The following is a 23372-nucleotide window of genomic DNA, read 5'->3' as shown; positions in this document are numbered from 1 at the left end:
GTTTCTGTGCCTAAATGCTGATAAGTATATTTGAAAACTTGTTTCCCCTTTACTAAACAGCTTTGATGTCATATTTGCTGGTGGTCCAGAGGAAGTTCTAAAAAAGTTCCAAAAGTCAAACCACAAAGTGGTCTTTGCAGCAGATGGAATTCTGTGGCCAGATAAAAGACTCGCTGACAAGTATCCTGTCGTGCACATTGGGAAACGCTACCTGAATTCTGGAGGTAAGATCCTGGCAGAAAGTGTAGTGTAAGTCATAGTAGATTATAAATATTGATGAAACAAGCTTTTTTCTTTGGAATATGTAACTATAGACACGGAGTTTTAAATAACCATTATCTTATTACTATAGAAAAATTATATCGGTTTAAAATCCACAGTGTATTTTATAGTTGACAAAGCCTTTCCCCACATATCATATGATGTTCCTAACAACAGTTTTATTATTTCCAAATTATAAGAGAAAACCCATGTTCCTCTAATTTAAGTGACTTTTCCTAAGACATTCAGTTGTTAAAGGAAAAACAATGTGGATCTGGGTCTTCTGATTATAGTGCCATTGAGAATTTTCTGGCTGTAGGACAATGCGTTTAGTAAATTCTCTTACTTAGGAGAAAGTGCACGCTACAATCATATGGCTTTAAAAAATAGCCATGATTTAGTTTTATCTGTATTTTAAATAGTATTGTAGTAAACGAGTGATTTGTCAAATGAGTGATTTGTCTTGAAATCTCTACTCAAAAAGATTCAACATTGAGTGTCTGGGGATACTTAACACGCTGCATCAGCTGTGCCACCATGAATTAAAGGGACAAATTATCACATTCCCCACCCTCCTTTCATAAACTAAAATAAAATTTGACTTTGGACATTATGACTGCAAAATGTTTTCCTTAGACTGCAGTTAATATGAACGTATGTCCAGAAAATATCACTGAATAAGACAGGGGACACGTTAGAGAAAGCTGGCTCTTTGCCAACTTGGAAATTGCAAGCCACATTGGGAGAACAGATTTTGGGGGGTGATTTACACATCTATATCTGTATCTATATCTATGTCTATGTACCTATACCTGTACCTATACCTATACCTATACCTGTATCTATCTAACTCTTGCTATTCAGTCAGTTTAAATAAGTGCTGCTTGAGGTAGCGTATGTCTGAATTCCAGGCTTGGCTAGGCCACTTACAGAAATGAAACCTTTAGCAAGTAATTTGCTTTCTCTGAGATACCTCAATTTCAGCTCTATTCATCTGTACTTTCTATTTCAGTAACCCATTCTTACAGTTGTACCTTGGAATGTTTTCAGCCCATATAAATATTACACTTCTAAAACCTTAAATTCCAGTTTGTGCTGTTTAGTTTCAGCTCACTTTTTCTCTCCATCTCAGTACAACTACAGTTCATGGTTTTGGGGATCTCTTGACCATTTTCTTTTCTCTGAATCTATCGAGAACCTTTGGATTTTACTTTTGTTTTCAAGTCAGAACCTAGGGTTTGCCTATTGGTCACTCTGTCCTCATGGCCTTAGCAGTCTTTCTCTCTTAAATTTCTAGCTCATACACTGACAAAGCCTCTCCCTAAGAGGACTTTCCACTTTTGACTTCTCCATCTGAATGCTTGAATTTATAAATTGGTGCTGTTTCTACCTCCAAACCTCTAAACTGTCATGTCCTCAGTATGGTTACCTTTTAACTTTCCTAAGTCCTACATAGTTTAAAACCATTTAGCTATGGAACTCTGGGATGCTTTATTTTATATTTATTAATTTTTCCAAACATAATATACATAGTGAAATATCATATGTAAATTCATCTAGATAGTGGTATATCTATGCAGGAATTTAATTACATATAGATGCACAGTACTATGGAAACAGCAAAAAACTGCCAAGTGAATACCTTTGTAAGCAAGTTTAATTAAGGAAAAGGTGTTTTTAAGTGGGAAAGAGATCATACAAGGACATCAAAACATAATCCTTATGCTTTCTGTCATCAAAATAATTAAAAGATAGTAGAAAATCTAAATGCATTCGATAAAAGTTTATGTAATTTCATGAATGACATATTGAAAGCTATTTAAGGCACATGAGTTTCATTTCTGGGTATATCATTTCATTTAAAAAATACCGTGGAGTGTGAACATACTTCCTTCTGAGGAAAATTTCAGAATATTAGAAATTTTATTAGTTTGAAATAATACGGCAGTTTAATAGAAAATATATATCATAAAATATATATCACATACTATGAAAACGGATGTACAGTTGACCCTACAACAACGCGGGATTAAGGGCACTGGACCACCCCCATCGCCTAGTCAAAAATTCACATAGAACTTTTGACTCCCACAAAACAGAGTAGTCCCTTGGTATCCGAGGGGAATTGGTTCCAGGACTCCTGGCAGGTAGTAAAATCTGCAGATGCTCACGTTCCTTATATAAAATGGCGTAAAAGAATGTATACAGTTGGCCCTACGCATTCATGGATTCCCAGTCTTGGATGGAAAATACTGTTTTTGATCTGTTGCTGGCTGAATCCAAGGATAGGAAATCCAGGAATATGCAGGCTGTCTGCATATTTATTGAAAAAAATCCACATCTAAGTAGATCCAAGTAGTTCAAACCCGTGTTGTTCAAGGGTCAACTGTAATTCCTTGTAAGTTTTTAAGGAAGTTTGGGACTTATAAAAAAGATAAGGAAACATAATTTTTGAAAACCAGTAATATAAAGCATTGAAAATGTTATGGTCTGCTTGCATATATTTTTCATCACAGAAGATTAGTTTTGGGATTACAAATTGTATTATTTTTCAGTGTTTTCTGATTTTTTAAATTTTTATTTAGTAAAAATAACAAAAATGAGTCACCAGTGATTGGTTTAGCCATGTTTCTCTTTTGTTTTGTTTTCACTAGGTAAAATAAAGTTCTGGACCTATTTCTTTTAATTCTTTTATTCTTAAGAGGCAATTTTAATTTTGAGGGTAAAAAATTAAGTTTCCTTTCAATTCTCAGGAGTAAAATCGGTCCCTTTTAAAAAGTATTGCATGTCAATGAAACATTGCAGCTTGGCAGCATTTCTGAAACTCCAGAGGAAGACTCAAACGAGGGAAAAGTGATCCTGTTGTCTGTCTTTTACAGACAACTGTTATTGGCGAGTTGAATGCTTATATGCTCCAAGGCCAAGGGGAACGATCCAATTTTAGACTTCCTTTCTCCAGACTATGACACACAAAACCCAGCCGGAGAATGGTTTAGCAAGTACAGTAACGACTAGTTCAAGTAAAGAAAAACATCCCCAAATGTCCTAGATACAAAATTTCTTTGGGATATTTGCAGTCAGTGACAATTCCAACATTCCTTTGATTGCGTTAGCATCTCTGGCACTGACATTAAAACCACCGTAGTAGAGATTTTCTTATTTCAGAAACAGAGACTCCTCTATAAAGGATCCAAGAAGGGCATTTTAGAAGGCTAGAAAGAAAATCTGTCGTATTCTGTCCCTTTCCTAAACTCTTTTTCCCTTAGGAGCCTTGGAAAACATTAGTTCCCCCTCTTGTGTTGATTAATTTTGGGACTGTGTTTATTCAAAAAGAGTCTGTGATTTGCAACTGGTAGTAAAACTCACTCTATTATAATTTATATGTAAAACAAAGGACTGTCAATAACTCATATTCTCTCATGATGAGCTGTGAAGTTCCAGCCCGAGGATTACACCTAATGGCTTTATAACTGTGTAATAGGTCAAGGGAATTAATATACCATGTTTCCCCCAAAATAAGACCTAACCAGAAAATAAGCCCTAGCATGATTTTTCAGGATGACATCCCCTGAACATAAGCCCTAATGCATCTTTTGGAGCAAAACTTGATATAAAACCCGGTCTTATTTTCAGGGAAACACGGTAGAGGTGAGTTTTGATCTTTGAATACTGAATTCTTTCTCTGTTGTGTTGCAGGATTTATTGGTTATGCGCCATATGTCAATCGTATAGTTCAACAGTGGCATCTACAGGATAATGATGATGATCAGCTCTTTTACACTAAAATTTACATCGATCCACTGAAGAGGGTATGTAATGGCTCCCATTTTCAATGTAACCTCCTTGTCCAAGATGGCTACTGGAGCTCCAGCCATTGCATCCACATTCTGGACAGTTAACAGGCAGAATAGTAAATAAGGGGCCAGCTCAGTTTTGTCAGCTCTTTTTCTCACAAAATACTTTCTCGTACTTTTCTTTGTCTGGAATATATTTACATGGCTACACAAAATATGCAAAGGAAATTTTGTCCTTTATTTCAAGCATATTTATAGAACTCAGAAATCTGAGTTCTGTAATTAAGGGGGTACTGTTTGGGACAATAGCAGTCTTCCATAGTCTCTAGAGAAAATATTCCTGAGATTGAGTTAAATGGAACTTCGGAGAAAAATAAAACCAAAGTTCTCTAATTTGAGAATATTTTTAATATATTTACCTAATATAAGTTAATGTTTCATAAATTTTCTATATAGAACTGATACAGTTCTAAAATTTACTGCACTGTGTATTTGTGGGTGCTGTCATTAGAAAACAAGTTCTTTTTAAAGTACATTTTACAGTGAGCTTGCAACTATAACTTTTTGTTTCTTAGATAAATACTTCAGTCATCTAAATATTTTCATTAGACACTTAATACTTAAGAAACTTTATTCTTCAAATGTTTATTTTTCTTCATCTTTGTTTTTTATTTCCTCTCTTGTGAGCCAGGCATGGCGAGCCTGAGGACTTGGTGTCTCGCCTGGAGGAGAAACGTCCGATGCTTATCTTTTCTTACTGTGATTCAGCTGAGGAAGGGCTTTGAGTCTTCTTTAGTCTTTGTTCTAGGGCTTTTAGTCTTTGCTCTAGGATGCTCCCTGTGAAATCTCACTGCTAGGTTTGTGATATTTTAAGTTGTATAAATCCTGTTTAAGTTTCTCTCTAAGCATAGCGTTTTACCTGGTTAGCATGTGTCTTAGTCTGCTTGGATTGCCACAACAAAATACCAGAGACTGGGTGGCTTAAACAACAGAAATTTATTTTCTTACAGTTCTGGAGTCTAGAAGTTTGAGATCAGGTTGCCAGTATGGTCAGTTTCTGGTGAGAGCACTCTTCCTGGCTTGCAGATGGCTGCCTTTTTGTTGTGTCATCACATGGTGGGGATGGGGGTGGAGAGAGAGAGAGAGAGAGAGAGAGAGAGAGAGAGAGCGAGAGCTCTCTGGTATCTCTTCTTATGAGGGCAGCTATCCCATAACCTGAATTGAACCTTCATTGCCTTCCAGTAGCCCCAGTTACAAATACCATCACACTGGGAGTTAGGGATTCAACGTGTGAAGTTTGAGGGGACACAAACATTCAATCCAGAATGGTATGAGAAGACAAGTTTAGAGATATTATTGTGACAGCAATGGAGCTGAGACACTGGTGCACTGAGAATCCTAAGGTTTGCCAAGCAGATTAGTCTTTATGATCAGGTCGACTAATTACCAATCTGTTACAGCAGCGCTGCAGTTATGCTGGAATAATGACCCGCAGCCCCAGCAGTTTAACCGAGCAGAGGTTGACTTCTCTGGTGGCATGTCCATTATAGGGCAGCAGGGCTTTCTACTTGTTGTAGTCCACTGGGGATCCTGGCTGATGGAGCAGCCGTCTCACTTCTTGCTGGTTCCTGCGCCAGAGAGAAGGACACACATTGCCAGTGATTCATTTTAGCTCTGCTAACGATTCCCTGGGCAGATTTAGTCAGAAGCTGGAGAGTGGAAATAGTTGAATATTTCCAAATGAACAGTATGGATACTTTCCCATACCCTTTATCCTCCAATTTCATCAACTGTAAAATTAATCTTTCTGTCTTTCTGAAGAATATTAATGGAATAATTTACAGGCAGGGTCTTTAAATTCCCCAAGAGAGCAAAGTATACTAATACGTATTGTTTACTGTTTTGTTCTCATGTTCAATGCTATCTCTTTTCCTGTTTTAGGAAGCTATCAACATCACGTTGGATCACAAATGCAAAATTTTCCAGGCCTTAAATGGAGCTGTAGGTATGATTCCTAAACACTGGATTGCTCATGTATACAAATGGACACCTGTCTTTTCAACTGTCTGTCCTTTGTTATATCCATTTTGGGGCTAAGGTTTACGATGTAGATATTGGAACGTTTGAAAAATATCGGATTTGGGCTTAGCTTGATATAGTTAAACATATTCAGTTAAAATCATTTCCTAAGACCAGTGCAAAAAAAATAAGTCTCTGGCCTGTGGTAACTTGGAATTTAGTATCTCACCATCTGGGGACTGTAGATATATTTTTTAATTCATTGCACCTGATGATTATACATTTTTCATTATAAGTTCTCTGTATTGTGAATCACTCAGAAGCGTAGAATATCAAAGTGTTTTAACCGAGCAGAAAGGTGGCTGGTAACTACGTATGTACACTGTTGAATATGTGTTTGTGGCATGTGCTTGCATGAACATGTGTGTGCCTGTGTGCATTTTCCTAAATAGACATGTATCTTGATAAAATACATTAATACATTAAAATTAATAAATACATTAAGACTCAAAATACATGAATTCAGTAATGCATTACACTTTCAAAATTAAAAATACACTGCAATTCAATACAATTCTTCAAGGCAGATTGTATAGTAACAGGATTCTCAGAATTGACAGCATTTAGTTTGGAGAGCTCAGGAAATGTGAGGGAAAGAATCTGAAAACAAACAAACAACAAACAAAACAGTTTCTGCTTCCAGCTGACTTTGGTGTTCCTGGACTTTGTGTTAGGCCTGATTTTCAAGAACAGGAAATAATACCAGTGGTGGCCACTTGTAGAACTCTTGCTTATTATGCCTGGCAGTGTTCTATTTGCCATACATATATTGTAATTATCCTCATAATATCCTTAAAAGACAGGCAGGGATCCCATTTTACAAATGAATACATTGAGACAATAATTTGACTTGTCTGGATCACTTCACTAAGAAGAGGCAGAGGCAGGAGTGCAGATGGCTTCCTTCCGCCAGACACACCTCGGCGGCTTAGCACCTTCATTGGCTGGTGCCAAGTGGGAGTAAAGGAGGACCTCAGAATCTGTATCTGAGGACAATGTGTAGTGTTGTCCTTCGTTTCAGTTTCTGCTGGCTGGGAGTACACAAAGTGTCTAAAAGTGTTGTAGCACGTAGAGTAGCATGCATGAGAAGTTCCTAACAAGACAGATCAATCGATGTGTGCACATATATGTATATATGAATGCACACTCACATTTTAAATTACTAAAATCTGTTTTTTCTTTTAACTCAGATGAAGTTGTTTTGAAATTTGAAAATGGCAAAGCCAGAGCCAAGAATGTGTTTTATGAAACATTACCGGTGGCAATAAATGGAAATGGGCCCACCAAGGTGAGTCACAGTGACCTTTGCCTGTTTTCTTATTTCTTGGAGGTAGTCTAATGTGTAACATGTAGAATATCTTCTTTTTTAAAAATATCTTTAAGCAACTTTATCTTGGTGCCAACAATTGACTGGCTTCATCTCTTACACAGTATGTCTATATGGCCAGAAAGCTTCCTCTTGCACTTATTTTCTGCCTGGGTTATAATTGACAAATATAATTTGACTAATGAAAGTTTGGATGCTTTTCAAATACATATATTTGAGCTTGCTGAAACTATTAATTGATTTCAGATTTATAGATAAGTTTTTAAAGTTTGTATTGCTGGTATCCAATTAAAATGGAACATGAAATATACTTGTGTATGTATATATGTGTATATATATGTGTGTGTGTATATATACATACATATGTATATACATACATATATATGTACACCGTGCTTCCCCCAAAATAAGACCTAGCCGGACCATCAGCTCTAATGCATCTTTTGGAGCAAAAATTAATATAAGACCCGATCTTAAAGACACAAAAATTAATATAAGACCGGGTCTTATATAATATTATATATAATATTATAATATTATATATTATATATTATAGTAAAATAAGACCGGGTCTTATATTAATTTTTGCTCCAAAAGACGCATTAGAGCTGATGATCCGGCTAGGTCTTATTTTCTGGGAAATAGGGTATGTGTGTGTGTGTGTGTGTACGTGTGTACACATATGCTTAAAACAATGTTCTGAGATGTTGAGTTGGCTGGTTTACTCATAAGTATCCAGAAAAGAGATTAGCAGATAGATTTGCATTGTGGGAAGAGAAGATGGGGAGATGTGGTCTGTTATGTCAGAGAAGTGAGTAATCTGAATTCCAATAAAAGCATATACATGGGGAGAAGTTCAAGGGAAAGCCCACCCTGGCAGCTTCTCCAAAATCAAAATGGAAGAAGTACATCTGCCTTCTCTCGTAGTTATCTTTGCACCTTGCTTCTCATCCCGTTCCAGCCCTCCTACAAAGCAGTCTTCCCATGTGCTCTCCTTTCTCTATCTTGTATCAGTTTTCCCAGTTCTATTCTCTCCTTCCCATCAGCATTTTAAAGACCCTCAAGTCTTTTCCATCTCTAAAGAAAACAAAACTGAGTCAACACAAACTAAAACATGGTCCTTAAACCACACTGCCTGCCAGCTGCCTGTCTCTTTTCTCTCCCTTCACAGCCATACTCTTTAGAGACAATTCACTGCCACCGCTATTCCCATCCTACTGCACCAGGAGGAAATGCTCCTCATGGTCTGTTGTGACATCCTGTTGAATAGTAAACACTTGTCAGCCCTCATTTTTACTTCAGCCAACGATAACTTTTGATAACTTTTGATAATGTTGATCCTATTTGGTCCTACTTGAAATACTCTTTCCCTTTGTTTCCATGATGCTCTACTGGTTTATCTACTAGTTTTCTGGTTTTTCCTCTTCAGTCTCTTTCTTTTTTTAAAATATGCATTAAAAAATGTTAACACTTTGTGGGGGGGGCGGGTTGGGGGTGAAGAGGGTGATCCTCTTCCTGTACTGTTTTAGCTAAGTATCCAGATGGAAGGTATCTCTTCTACACACATTCTTGGGTAATTTGCTTCATTCCTGGGAACATCAGCAAATCCTCTCTTAATGCTGGTGATTTTGAAATCCTTGCTCAGACTCCTCTACTTTCCTGAGCTCCAGTTTCTGGATACCCAGTTGGTAGATTTACTGTGTGTCAGGGAAGACCAGAGCTCAAGACCTTCAGCTCTGCCTCTTCTTACAGCCGGTTGGTTAACCAGAACCTGAGTCTTATCTTGGCTCTCATTGCTTCCCACTCCCAGTCCAAGAGCTACTTTAACTGCTGTGTAGGGTGGATTATCTAACTTGCTCAGTGCCAATAGCAACTTCCTTAGGTCAGGCCACCTGCAGCCTCCCACCAAAAGCAATTACCCACTAGTAGCCTGGAACTAGAGTATTCTGCTGAAGCAGAAACTCAGTCACGTTATCCACCTGTGTAATGCCCTCCGTGGATATATTATAGGTACGAAGTTCCAAATTCTCAACTTGTCTTTATAAGGCTCTTTTTACATTTTGTTCCTGCTTTAGTGGTCACCCGTCTACCATCCCATCTGCTCCCCAACTCCTGACACTACAAATATATACACACACCTTTCTCATACTCACACATTCTCTTCCTCAGCTCCTGCTATACTGAAATACTTTATAATATCTGGAACTTCGTCCATCACAGTACATACCACACACTGGAAAGGGATACGATTTACGTAGTTTTTGGTCTTTCTTACTTACTGGGTCTTTAGCCTAGGAATTACAGAAATCATACCTATCCTGTTCACTTTTTGTTTCCCCAGGGTCCAAATGTGTAGGCTATATTAGCGTTTCAATACATGGAATTTGAATGTTAGAGTGTAAACAATGTAATGATCTGGCATTATTCTTGGGAGTGGTAAGACGGATATTTTTCTGACAGGACAAAAAAGTCATAAAATTGCTGTGGGTTACCATAGCTGTCCCTAGGCAAGTTTGATAAATGGACAGATTTTGTCTATGATACTCTTTACAGTGAGTGTGTGTGTGTGTGTGTGTGTGTGTGTTTGCAGTTTCTCTTTTAGCACTCTGACACCTTAGTGTCCACTGGGCAGGCAAGGGCTTGTAAAAGCAGACATCTCCTATAACTAAATAGTATGCTGTTCCTTTTTGGTAATGTAGTATTTTAATCAAATTTAAATGTCGTTAAAGAGGGAGCTTGGTCCTGACAATTTAGCTATTTGTGGGTTAGGGCCTGATGTTCAGTGATTTTAATGTGACCACCAGTTCCTTCCGAATTCCCAGGATAATCTGATTGGAGTTTTACAAAGTGACTAAAGGACATCTCACAAGAAAAGGAGACTGGGGAGGCTGGTTAGCTCAGCTGATTAGAGCGCGGTCCTCTTAACAAGGTTGCCGTTTCGATCGCCACATGGGCCACTGTGAGCTATGTCCTCCACAACTAGATTGACACAACCTCTTAACTTGGAGCTGATGGGTCCTGGAAAAACACACTTAAATAAATAAAAGTTAAAAAAAAAAAAAGAAGTGCTAGTCCTTAATCATATAGAAAGACCTGTGTGTACTAAGAAATTTTAAATCTTCTAGGAAACATTCTCAGTTTGGGCTACCACTGTTTGTGGCATTTTAAGCAGTATGATGATCCTGTATTTTCTCTGACATGGTCTTATCTGGCCTATCTTCCTATGATTTTATTTGGCAACAAAAAATAAAGTTTTTTTTTTAAATTATAAAGTTAGATTTGATATAAATAAATAAATAAATTTCAAACAACACACAAAAAGGAAGCACTTTACAGCTTCTCTTTGGCGTATGTGAATTGCCGGCATCATGACTCTTGCATTCGGGGGCCAGTATTAAATCAAATAACCTTACTTGAACATGAGCATTGTGATACTGTGGCAGTTGATGGGATAATGGAGAAGGCCACTAAATGACTAACTACTAAGTACCGAACGGGTCAGGAATGTATACGTGTGGATACCTGGATAAAGGAATGGTTATATCCTGAGTGGGACAACTCGAGGTTTCATTATGCTACTCAGAACGGTGTGCAATTTATTTTTCTTTTTTCTTTTTTTTTTCTTTTTATTAGTTTCAGGTGTATAAAACAATGTACTAGTTAGACATTTATACTCCTCACAAAGTGATAACCCCTCTCCCAGTCTACTACCCCTCTGCCATTGTATATAGTTGTTACAATTCCATTGACTCTATTCCATATGCTGTACTTTATATCCTGTGCCTATATATTTAATTATAGTTGACATTCAGTATTATTCTACATCCGCTTCAGGTGTACAGCACAATTTAAAATGTATGAATTGTTTATTTCTGGAATTTTCCATGTAATATTTTCAGATTGAGGTTGACCATGTGTAACTGAAACCTGAGAGTTAAACCACGGGTAAGAGAGAACTACTATATACATGTAATCTGTAAATGATAAATTTTTCTAGTGTGTTTATAGACCGAAGTATATAAAAATGAGTTTATTTCTTAATAACTTTCTCTATATTTCATGCTATTATTAAGAACAATTTTAAAAATAATTTTAAAAAATCTACAATCCCACTACCCTCCCATATTTTTATTCAGTTTTATGTCCTTTCAGTATATATACACATCTATACACATTCATGTTTTTTGTTTGTTTTCATAATGGCTTATAAATAATTTTGTTTTTTTAATTAGCATTTTATTTGAAATATGTTTCTGTATTCTACATAATTATTTTCATATTTGTCTAGATAAAATCTAATGTAAATCACTTTTTAGATAGAAACTACAATTTCTGGTTTGAAGCTTTACTTTTTATTCTTTTTTTTTTTTTTTTTTTAGGAGAGCAGGACTTTATTGGGGAACAGTGTGTACTTCCAGGACGTTTTTTTTTTTTTTTTTACCCCAAGTCAAGTTGTCCTTTCAATCTTAGTTGTGAAGGGTGCCATTCAGCTTCAAGTTGTTGTCCTTTCAGTCTTAGTTGCAGGGGGCGCTGCCCACCATTCCTTGCGGGACTCAAGGAATTGAACTGGCAACCTTGTGGTTGAGAGCCCACTGGCCCATGTGGGAATTGAACCGTCAGCCTTCGGAGTTAGGAGAACGGCGCTCCAACCGCTTGAGTCACGAGGCTGGCCCTACTTTTTTTTCTTGAAGCTCATTTATTCTTAGTAGCACATCATAAGATGCTTTTTTTAATAGAATTTTTATAAGTTTATTTGAGCCAAAATGACAAGGTATGCCAGATCTCACATGCTCGTAAGCATGCTTATTTTATTAAAGCATGCTTATTTTATTAAAATAAGATGCTTATTTTAATACCCAACTTTTCTTTTAAATATCAGATAATATGCTTATTAAGGTAATCTTTATGAAAGTGGTGGTATTTTTATATGAACAGAAGTTTAGCAGAACAAGAGCAAAATGCCTAATTTGCATATGAAAACAATTATTTCTGAAACTAATTTGATTTGTAATAAAAATAGGGATCTTAATTTTTTTGCATTAAAATCACAATGGTTGGGTCACTTTGACCTTGAATAATTAGATGACTTGGAAAAAAAGAATGTGGTTGGAAAAGTTTCTCTTCTGATGAAATGACATCATACTTGGAAACATTTTGGTATTGTGAAAGAAGGATCAGGAAAGTACTCCCACCTAGTAGCTCGAGACCGCCCAGAGCAGCCTAAATACATAAGCAGTTTTCTGCACTTTCCAAGGCTGCCAGCATAAATGTCTGCAGTTTTTAATGAAGAAAACAGGTGTAAATGAAGGCTCCCAGTGGTGGATAACCTCTGCCTATGTGGTGAGAAATCCAAAAGAGGGAGGTTTCCAGTGATGGTTTTAAAAATAATTATCTATGAAAATAAATTGAGGTAAAAAGTAGAAAGTAGAAAAGTTATAATGCCTTTTATGCTCTAACTTTTTAAAAATATTGATCATTTTCATATTCACATCGGGATTCCAATAGACTGATCAATCATTCATGAAATAAATATTTAATTTTTTATGAGATGAGGAAAGTACCAATGTTCAGATATAAATGAGAATTTTATATATGGCCAACAATTTGAGGGGTTTTTCTTCCTTAAAAAAAAAATATTCCCCAGGATATTTTAGACAAAACACTATATTTTCTACTAGTCTTAAAAAAAAATCTCTTGGAAGAATGCTAAAGGATCCATTTTCACATGAATCACTTTGTTTTCTTCCTTCAAAACCATAATTTTGTAGAGAACACAAATGATTAAATTAATATTTGTATTTGTAATTTGACAACAGTAAAATTTTTTGTTTTTATTATAGAGGCACATTAAAGTGGCCACATGGACTCTTGAAATGTTGTTAATTAGTGCCATAACTATGTATTTTCTGCCATGTAATTTGCTTCCTGAATTATCATGTAGTTCAAAAGAAATGTGAATGAGTTAGTTGTTGTCCATGTCTTCTGTATGCTATACAGATTGTAACCATGTCTGCAATATCTATATGACACAAAGATTTTTCCCATTGCAACTAATACTGTACTTGTTTCAACAGCAGTTTTCAGTTTCAGTGCAATAGAAATATTTGGATGGAATCTCAAATGTTTGGAGAAATTTGGTGAAATGGTACTGGACTAATTACCTAAATTATTCTGCACCTTTTAGATCTTTTTTAGGGTTTTAGGAAGCTAGAGAAAGTCACTTGGTGCTTCTTTATATTTTGACCAACATATTTAATGGCTAGGCATCTTTGTGTTTTGAGTCATCTCAGCTTGCCAATGAAAAGTTAATGATTATACAAACATAATGAGGTTTTTTAGGTGCTTCCTTTTAAAAGCAGCATAAAGTCACAGGTAAGCTAGTGTGTTACAGCTTCACTGTTTTGAGGTGAAATAATTAGTTTGTTAAAAAATAAATTAATTAATTAATTAAAAAAAAAAAAAAAACAAACTACAAATGTTCATACCACTACAGGTATTAACATTGTAGTAGAAACTGTAGTAACTTTTTTTTTAAGTAAGTCGGCAGAATTTTCCCTAAGTTGTTTAAATCTAGGGTTATTCAAGATTTGTTTGAGGGCCAAGAACCTATGTCAGTGTATTTATCTCTTTCCTCTATCCATCTTCCCTCGTGCTCTCTCTCATCCAAAGCCCTCACAAGGACACAGATATTACAGGAAAATGAATGGCAGTAGATGCTTAGGGAGAGGGGGATATAAGGCATAAAGGAGACACCTGATATGTAGGTGGGAGAGCGATACTGCACTTCAATTTATTGTGGCTAGGATGTGTGGGGTGGCTGTTAGTAGGAGCTTGTTCTAGATCTGTTTCAATCTGCAAGCTTTCTTTTCCTGAAATCAGTGCCTCTGAATCACTGCCCAGAAGCCTAGTTTATAGTAGGTAGCATAGTTTAGTGCCTTTTGATAATAAAGTTTATAGCACTTGATTTGTGTGGGGATGGTTTTCAAGAGGTCACATTGCAACTACCCCCCACTCAGTAGGAGTCTGTGCTGAGCCTTTAAACATACTTATCTTATTACTAAGTTACTATACACATGACTGATCTTATTTGTGTTGTTTTGCTGATAAGTCTCATTAGCCCAATTACAACTGTGTTTCATTGTTTGACATTTTTCTAATTGTGTCTTTTCTGGTATTATTCCTTATATATTGAAATGAAATAACCTTTATGACTTAGAATGAATTTTTTTTTTGTCATTTCGAAACAAAGTTTAACCTGCTTTGTAATGCATAGTCTGGAGGGAACGTTGTTCAGGTTGTTCAGTGTGTACATCTAAGTGATAAATATTAGTAGAATTAGTAAAGAAAGGTACTCAGTTACATGTTTATGGAATGAAAGTACATTGAGAAGAGAGGATTACCTTTGTTGATACAGTTTTCCTTCTTTTACTAGGTTCTCCTGAATTACTTTGGAAACTATGTGCCTAATGCATGGACACAGGAGAATGGCTGCACTCTGTGTGAACTGGATACAATCGACTTGTCTGCAGTAAATGTAAGTGGAATTGACTGTGCGTGAAATGTAGTAATAAAAAGGACATTGTCATGAAATACAGTGATTTGTGAAAAGAAAGGAGGCCCATTATTTTACAGTATGGTTGATAGTGGAGTTATAAAGCTAAAATATGATGATTCAGAAAATTGCTAGATTTGTGTATTTCTGAACTATTTTGAAAGCAAAGTCAGCTGATAATCGACCCCAATAAAACTGGCTTGGTTGTTAATATTTAATAGCTTGTTATGATTGGGTGCTCTGCTAACTTGCTAATAGCATTGAGGAAAAAATGGTTACAATGTTTCAGCATTTTTATTGACTAATTTTATCTATGCTTGATTTTCAAATTTGATCTAAAAAATAATGTTATATAACTAAGAATTGTTCTATGTATTTAATATAAGTAACTCATTTAAACTTCATAAAATCTCTTGAGTAGATTGTACTATTGACTGAGTTTTATGATAAGAAAACTGAAGTATATAAAGGTTAAGTAACTTGCTTAAAGGCATGTAGTTTTCTTGTGTTGGAGGTGGGATTTGAAATTAGGCAGTCTGGCACTAGATCCTATATTCAGATCACTGTGCAATTTTGCCTGGACGTCATGTACATATTATATACCAGGAACAGTGCCATATATACATATGTTTATGTATATCTGGGGGTGCCAAAAATGTATACATATATGGCTTATATTCATCTTTTGTTATTGGAATATATTGAGTTTTACAATTTTAGTACAGTTTTTTCCTTTCTTAAAATGTGTATACATTTTTGGGTACCCTCTGTGTGTGTGTGTGTGTGTGTGTGTGTGTTTGTGTGTGTGTACACACATCATAGAGAATTATAGCTATAGTTTACACTTTGAGAGCAAATGAGCAATCGGAACTATTAATTATTTATTTATAAAACATTTTTATGAATCCTTGTGTCAATAACCAAAGCAGTTTTAGGATATCCTATAGTAAGAATTTTCTTCCAAAAAATTGCTCTTGTGACTTGGAAGACTATTATGTGTTTGGATTCTAGGGATGATTTTTGTCATTGAAGGCTGATTTCTTCCTTCATTAACCATAAGTTCATCGAGTGTCTACAGAATGCCGGATCAGGAGAACTAATATAGACAAAAGTAAAATTCCCAGTAATATAGTTCTGGTAACCCCTAGACCCATGCAAATACAAAATACTCCCAGTGTAAAACACTCCATCTGCTGAATTAAATATTTTCTGTCCTTATCATCGTCTGAAAGGAGGCTAAAGAGTAACTCATGCACGTTTAGGAGCTTTTTAAGTAGAGCCCTATTTTACTTGAAAATAAGACTTTTTAGCCAGTCTCTCCAATATCAAACTGAATGTTTTCTGTCTGGAAAGAATGCCAGAATATTTCTGAATGAAGCTGCATCATGACGATGTTTAAAAAATCGTCCTGATCATTTTTGCAGAAAGTACAGACAGTAGTGTTGCCCTCTGGAGGGGAAGTTAGTACTTTCTATCTGTTGGGTTTCATTTACATAAACTGGTGCAAAGATAGAAAAATATTTATATTAAAATTTCTTATCTTTTTTTACATATAGGAGTACATCACTTGATTCTTAAGCTACTTTGTCTTATCAGTTGTTAAAATATACTAGAAAAGAAAACCATCCTATTATGCAAAATAAATTTCTTAGTGTTTAATATATGTAGTTATTATGCAATAGATATAAAAATTAAAATTATATGGATAATTAAAATCTCAGGCCTTCCATATTCTAAGATGTGGGCCATAGGCAAGTTTTTTTATGTGTAAAAATAATAGTGGCTATCTCAGAGGGCTGGTAGTAGGGTTAAATTAAATTTTACATATATATATATATATATATATATATATATATATATATATATATAATGATATTTTATATATATAAATTGTGTACATAGAGGGTGCCAAAAAATGTAGACACATTTTAAGCAAGGAAAAAACTGTGTTAAAATTATAATACTCAATATATACCGATAACAAAAGATGAATACAAGCTATGTATATACACTTTTTTGCACCCGCAGTATATGAAGTGTAAGCCTTCAATAAATGCTAATCATTGTACTGTTATCATTGGTCTATAAAAATGATCGTAGATTGATAATGGAGGTGTAGTACTTTGAAGCCCAGCTCTTTACCTACAAATTTATGTGTTCTGGGTTGCTTAACCCTGGGTTGCTTAAGTCCCATTTTCCTCTCATGCAAATTCGGTCTAATAAGTAACTTTTAAGGTTATTATGACATTTAACTGAAATGCATTATGTCATTTGATAAGGGAGAGTTGTGACCCGCTTTTTATTTATTTCCTCTAGGAGTTGAGAACTCCTAGAGGGCATTTTGTCTTTAGTTATTTGTATTTGTTTATTCATTTAATGATATTTGGATGAATGAATGTATTGATAAAGAAAGAAGTACAACACTGTATGAGGTGTACTTCAGTGCAAACGAATATTAAGTTATAATCCAGATAACAAGCGAACAGGTTAGGTACCATGTGTGAAAAGATGGGGAGAGGTAGCTAGTTCAGCATTAACAAATATGTTTTTAAAAGAATATTTAATCTGTAAATTCAGGCTTTAAAAGACGGTTTTAAAAAGGCATTATAAAGAAGTGGTTCATATAGTTCCGGTAATAACACTATTAAATGGTCGTTTACTTATGTTTCTGACTTCCCCAACCATTTTTAAGTCTCCAAGCCAAGAACTTTCACTCCTTTATCTAAATGTTGTTTATCACAAGTACTGACGCATAGCATGCATATTTCAGAAGTTGTCATACAGTGAATGAAAATAAAGTGTCCCCTAAAACATATCCAAAGAGCATTTAAGAAAAATATGTAAAAATAGATACAAGATAAAATGTATTAGTGAAAGAAAATAGCTTTCCTATATATATATAATAGGAGCAAAATAAAGTGCTATGAGTAAAATTAGTTTAAAAGAGATATTCAAGGTTAGAGATAAAGGTTCAAGTCTTCCATGGTTGTTTTATTTGAGCTACAAATTAACTACTGAAATTTCAAGCCATGGAAACAAAAAGAGAAACACAATTAACATTCTGGTTTCTTAGATGAAGCTGTCAAAATAGATTCAGAATTGAAAGAAGTTTCTTTAAGGACTACCATGAAAGAAGCATTGAATAGCAGAGTAGGCAATAGCCTTCATTAAATCCATATAATAAATATGGTAATGAGTTTCTTCTTCAAACCTAAGTCATAATGCCAAGATGCTATTGAGTAAAATCACTCTGATGGGGTCCACAAAAATGTATTTCAAGTGTTAGAGAATTGCTATTCAAATATTTAGCAAATTACATTAAATTGATATTCTGGTTTATTTGGTGTTATTCTGAGCAAGACTTGCATAGAATTTAAAGTAAGTCCACACTAATGGTAAATTTTTCTTATGTTTGCCATGAAACAAAGGTCTGTCCAAAGGTAACAATCGGTGTTTTCATTGAGCAACCAACCCCTTTCCTATCTCGATTTCTGGACATATTGTTGACACTGGATTACCCCAAAGAAGCAATTAAAGTCTTTATTCATAACAAAGTAAGTATTTGAGAAATGAATATTTTATGTGAAAAGTATTTTTTATTTGCTTTGGAACTATTTCTTATTATTTATTTATGTCAAAAAATCCACTGGGGTAAATTAGGTAAGGGATTTTTGGACAAATTACTGCTCTGCCTTTTTAGGATCTCAGGATTTTACAGTCTGAAACTAGTATCATGATATTGGGATGAGCCGTGCGTGAAATTGCCAATTTTGGTAGATCAAAAAGTTTGAATATTAGCTATTTGCTGTGACTTAAAATGTATTGCAGAGATGTCAAATGGCCTTATATTCTTTTGCCTTTGGGTTAGTTCTCGTACTTTCTTTTATAGAACCTGTCGTTAAATTGTTTACAGCTTATGGTAATACTGTAATATTGAACTTAAAATAGCTTCCAGATAGTATTATTTTGATTAATCACACAATGGCATGCTTTTCCCCCAAAGGGTTTGATTTTAGCATTTCCTTAAGAACTATTCAGAGCCTCCCAAAAAGCTCCCACATGCAATCCAAACCTAAAGACACGTTTTTTCTCAGTATTTTCCCATTATTTGTCTCTTTCCTGTTAAAATTGTTAGTATTTAACATCATTTAGAAAAACTTAATAGCTATGAAGTATGCTGTCTTCTCTCTTATGTCCTGATACTTTTTCTTTACCACTCTTTTTTCCTTCTAAGGTACATATCAGCTAATCATTTGCCTTTTCCTGAGAATATTTTAAATTTACAGAAAACCATCTAAAAGAAGTTTAGAAGGGCGAATCATTGAGCATTTGCTTTGTAAAATGTGTTATAATGTATGTACTTATGTTAAAGTGTTTTGTTTTTATGTATTCTGTCTTTTTTTATTTATTCTTTTCCTCCTTTCGTAGTATCTAAAACTCCTTGATTGCAGGAGTTTTTATCTTTTTTATTTCATATTAACTCTGTAACTTTTACATGATAAGTAGTTTTAACACGCTGTGAAAAGCTTTCTAAAATAGTTAATGAGACTTGATACATAAAAAGCTCTAAAATGCTCAAATGATGGAGATAGATACTCTTGCCAAGTTTTAGCACAGTTGAGTAACACTAATTTGATGACTTTTATGTTGATGATTTTCCCATCAATAAAATATTGTTAAACACTCTTTTTGTAAAAACACAATTTTATATGTGACCATTACTTTTTCTCTCTGGCTTCACAGAATATTGTAATATTTATTTTATAAAATAATTATTTATAACTTAGATTAATATCTTTTAATTGACATTTTTAATGGATATTTTATAGCACATGTCTAAGATTCTCAGGCCATAAGCCTCCCCCACCCCATTTAGAAACATTTTATAGCACCCAGGATTTAAATATTTATGCAAAGCCTGTCTAGGAGTAGATTGTTCAAAATTCTTTGAACAATCTTCTCTTTCAAAAATATCGATATGTATCTATTTTAGATTTTTCATGTGACATTTAGATGATATTTAAATATAACATGTTTAATTTTGTTATCATTTTGTCTGTAATTGGTGAATATGTGAGTTGTGGAATTCAGAACTTTGAATGTGAACCCATCCCTTCATATGAAATACTTCAGTCATTTTGTCTTATTTTCTCACTAATTTTCCTGTTTTTTCACCTTTTTTTCCTCACTCATTTTCTATTTCTTTAAATATGTTGCAGGAAGTTTATCATGAAAAGGACATCAAGGTATTTTTTGATAAAGCTAAACATGAAATCAGTACTATAAAAATAGTAGGACCAGAAGAAAATCTAAGTCAAGCCGAAGCCAGAAACATGGGAATGTATGTTTTAATAAATTTAAATTTAACTATTTCTTTTAAAGAAACTTTAAAAAACAAACAACTTTTCTTAAAAATTAATACCCTTCACTTGGATATCTCCACTGTATGTGTTTGCGTGCGTGTTTGTGTATGCTTGTGAGCACCTTCTCTTAGACACTGTGTTTGGATGTTTGTACATGTAAAGGGCCATGGAAGCTATTTACAGTTTTCTTTTAATGCCAGGAGTTCACACATTTAATCACACTATTAATTGAACTTCAGATCGATTTAAAAAAAATACTTAGACGAATAGTATGACTCATGTAAGCAGTGATAAATGTTAACTGTTTGAAATTTGTGTGTGGTAAAAATGGGTATTTTAGACTGAGGGGGAAAAGGGGTAACTGCTTTCTAGTTACTTACTGATCTAGAAAATTCTGTAATACTCAGAAGAAATATTTTAGGTCCTTTTTTGGCCCCTTTAATACTTCACACAGATTAGTTATAAAATTCTGGTAATGGTGAAAACAATCTTTTATTCAGTACATGTTAATTGAATATGCCAGGCAGTGGGTTAAGAGTGACTGATGAAAAGGTGATTAAATCATGGTGACTTCTCATCAGGAGATACTCTTGTACTGTGAAAGCTCGGGGTCCAGCGTGATGAATACTGCCTGGTGTGTGTGGGGAGAAGGATAGGTGGATAACAGGCCTCAGAAAAACCAAACAGATATTTCTACTAATAGTTCCATAACTTATTCATGGGAGAATCCTTGGGTCCACATTCAAAACTTTCTCTAATTATTTGTACAATTTTAACAAGCTTTCCTGCCTGGTGTCCTGTTCGACAGCTTAGAAACAAATGTGGTGTGGATATACACAGAAGCCTTATTTTACATGTAAGCTTTATGTTAATATTTTTCAACAGCAAATATTAATTTTTATCTAATTCTTATTTCATCTCTTTTTCAATGTCAGGGATTTTTGCCGTCAGGATAAAAACTGTGATTATTACTTCAGTATGGATGCAGATGTTGTTTTGACAAATCCAAAGACTTTAAAAATTTTGATTGAACAAAACAGGTACTATATGAAATTCAGTGTCTATTTTTGAAATGATTTCATTTTCTTCGTCTGTGTGGACACACTATAGTGACTTACGTCTGGGAGGGACAGATGAGGAGCAAATTGGGGGAGCTCAGACTAAGTTACTTTCTACACCTACAAAACTTTCATCTCTCATTAATTAGTTTTCTTTTAAATGAGTCACATAGAAAGCAACCTCGTGAAAATTAGAAGTATTTACTGTTAGTTACAATTAGAAATACTATGTTTGTCAGTTACCATATTTTGCCATGTATAATGCACACCCACATTTTTGGCCCAAACTTTCAGGGAAAACTTTTGTTTTAATTTTGTAATTCAAATTTGCATTTGTTTACATTTAGGTACTTATTTTTTATATTATAAAGGAATTTTAGCATTTATTTTTTAACAGATTATGGTACAAGAAATTTTATGTTACAACTAATTATAAAACACAAGAACAGATACAAGGTACAAGAAATTTTATGCACCAGTAACAAATTTACGATATTTACACATCATATAAGGCCAAGAACTCTTGTTGCAAGTTCATTATAAGTTCAATAAAACCGATGATCATAATCCAGGGTATTATTTAGGATACGGATATCATTATTGATTTCTAGAGTTACACTTTTAACTCATAAGCATAAATACAAAATGAAAAACATTTATATAGATACAGAATTAGTACTACCCATGTATAATGTGCATCCTTATTTTTCCCTCATAAATTTGGGCAAAAAAGCACACAATGTACACAGCAAAATACAGTATTTTTGGCCTATTTTTATATTTAAAGCTAGGTGAAATTGTATCTGATACTATTAAAATTTGGAATTGTTTTTTCTCTGTAGATATTTTTAAAGTAGAATTTCATAAAACTTTTACCTAAAAAGTTACTGCAAACAGAGTTATATCATGTTTCCCTGAAAATAAGACCTAACCAGATAATCAGCTCTAATGTGTCTTTTGGAGCAAAAATTATTATAAGACCCAATCTTATTTTACTATAAGACCGGGTATAATATAATATAATATAATATAATATAATATAATATAATATAAAACCGGATCTTATATAATATAAGACCAGATTAATATAATATAATATAATACCGGGTTTTATGTTAATTTTTGCTCCAAAAGACACATTAGAGCTGATTTTCCGGCTAGGTCTTATTTTCAGGGAAATATGGTAGTTCCTTAGAATTTGAAAGGCATTTCAGAGGTACAAATTATTTCACAGCCAGATCTGTGGTTTTATTTAGTACTCAACTAATTATCACTGGGTGCACCTGCTTTCAGTTAACTGAATTGAAATTGGAAAAAGACACCATCTATACCAGCTTATAATGACATTAAATCTCCACTTATTAATACTACTGCTACTACTAATAGTAGCATTACTAATACTAATAGCTCACCTTTAATGAGTGCTTATTAAGTGCCAGGTATTGTTCTAAGTATATTAAATATATTAACACAATTGTTTCTCATGACAGAATGGTTAGCAGTGAGATGTTAGAATTACCATTTTTGTTTTGCTAAGTAAAATATATGAGAAATCTATTATACTCTACTAACGTACCATATACATATATATATGTATATATACATATATACATATATATGTGTATATATGTAATATTGTCAATTTGACAATTCAGTTACTACTTCAAAATCTAAGACCTCTCAGTATTAATCTGTATGCAGCTCCAGTATATAACTCTCAGTAGACACATATCTAAGATGACTATCTATAAATTGCAGATACTTTTTCAAAACATATGAATAAGTATTTAATTATTAGGCAAGGAAAATCATATGGGATAGAGTTGGAATTTGTAATTCTTTTTTTTAAGTAATAATTTTACTCAGTCTATACATGAACAAAGTTTTTAAAAAAATCAAACAATAGAAAGGTCCATAGAGGAATGGCAGTCTTGCCCT

At 34.2% G+C, this 23372-nt stretch overlaps 1 protein-coding gene across 2 annotated transcripts in view; it reads left to right on the top strand.

Moving 5' to 3' along the window:
• Positions 1–23372, top strand: part of PLOD2 (procollagen-lysine,2-oxoglutarate 5-dioxygenase 2) — a 90942-nt gene that overhangs the window by 53107 nt on the left and 14463 nt on the right. For both annotated transcript variants that reach the window (XM_033087358.1, XM_033087368.1), the window contains exons 4-11: positions 61–224; positions 3958–4070; positions 5997–6060; positions 7325–7422; positions 14894–14995; positions 18442–18567; positions 20233–20354; positions 21312–21416. In XM_033087358.1, coding sequence (XP_032943249.1) covers positions 61–224; positions 3958–4070; positions 5997–6060; positions 7325–7422; positions 14894–14995; positions 18442–18567; positions 20233–20354; positions 21312–21416 — 894 coding nt within the window. The remainder of the gene's footprint in view (positions 1–60; positions 225–3957; positions 4071–5996; positions 6061–7324; positions 7423–14893; positions 14996–18441; positions 18568–20232; positions 20355–21311; positions 21417–23372) is intronic.

Source organism: Rhinolophus ferrumequinum, chromosome 2 (assembly GCF_004115265.2).
Source record: "Rhinolophus ferrumequinum isolate MPI-CBG mRhiFer1 chromosome 2, mRhiFer1_v1.p, whole genome shotgun sequence".
Taxonomy (NCBI): Eukaryota; Metazoa; Chordata; class Mammalia; order Chiroptera; family Rhinolophidae; genus Rhinolophus; species Rhinolophus ferrumequinum.
This window is presented reverse-complemented; position numbering and strand designations above follow the sequence as displayed.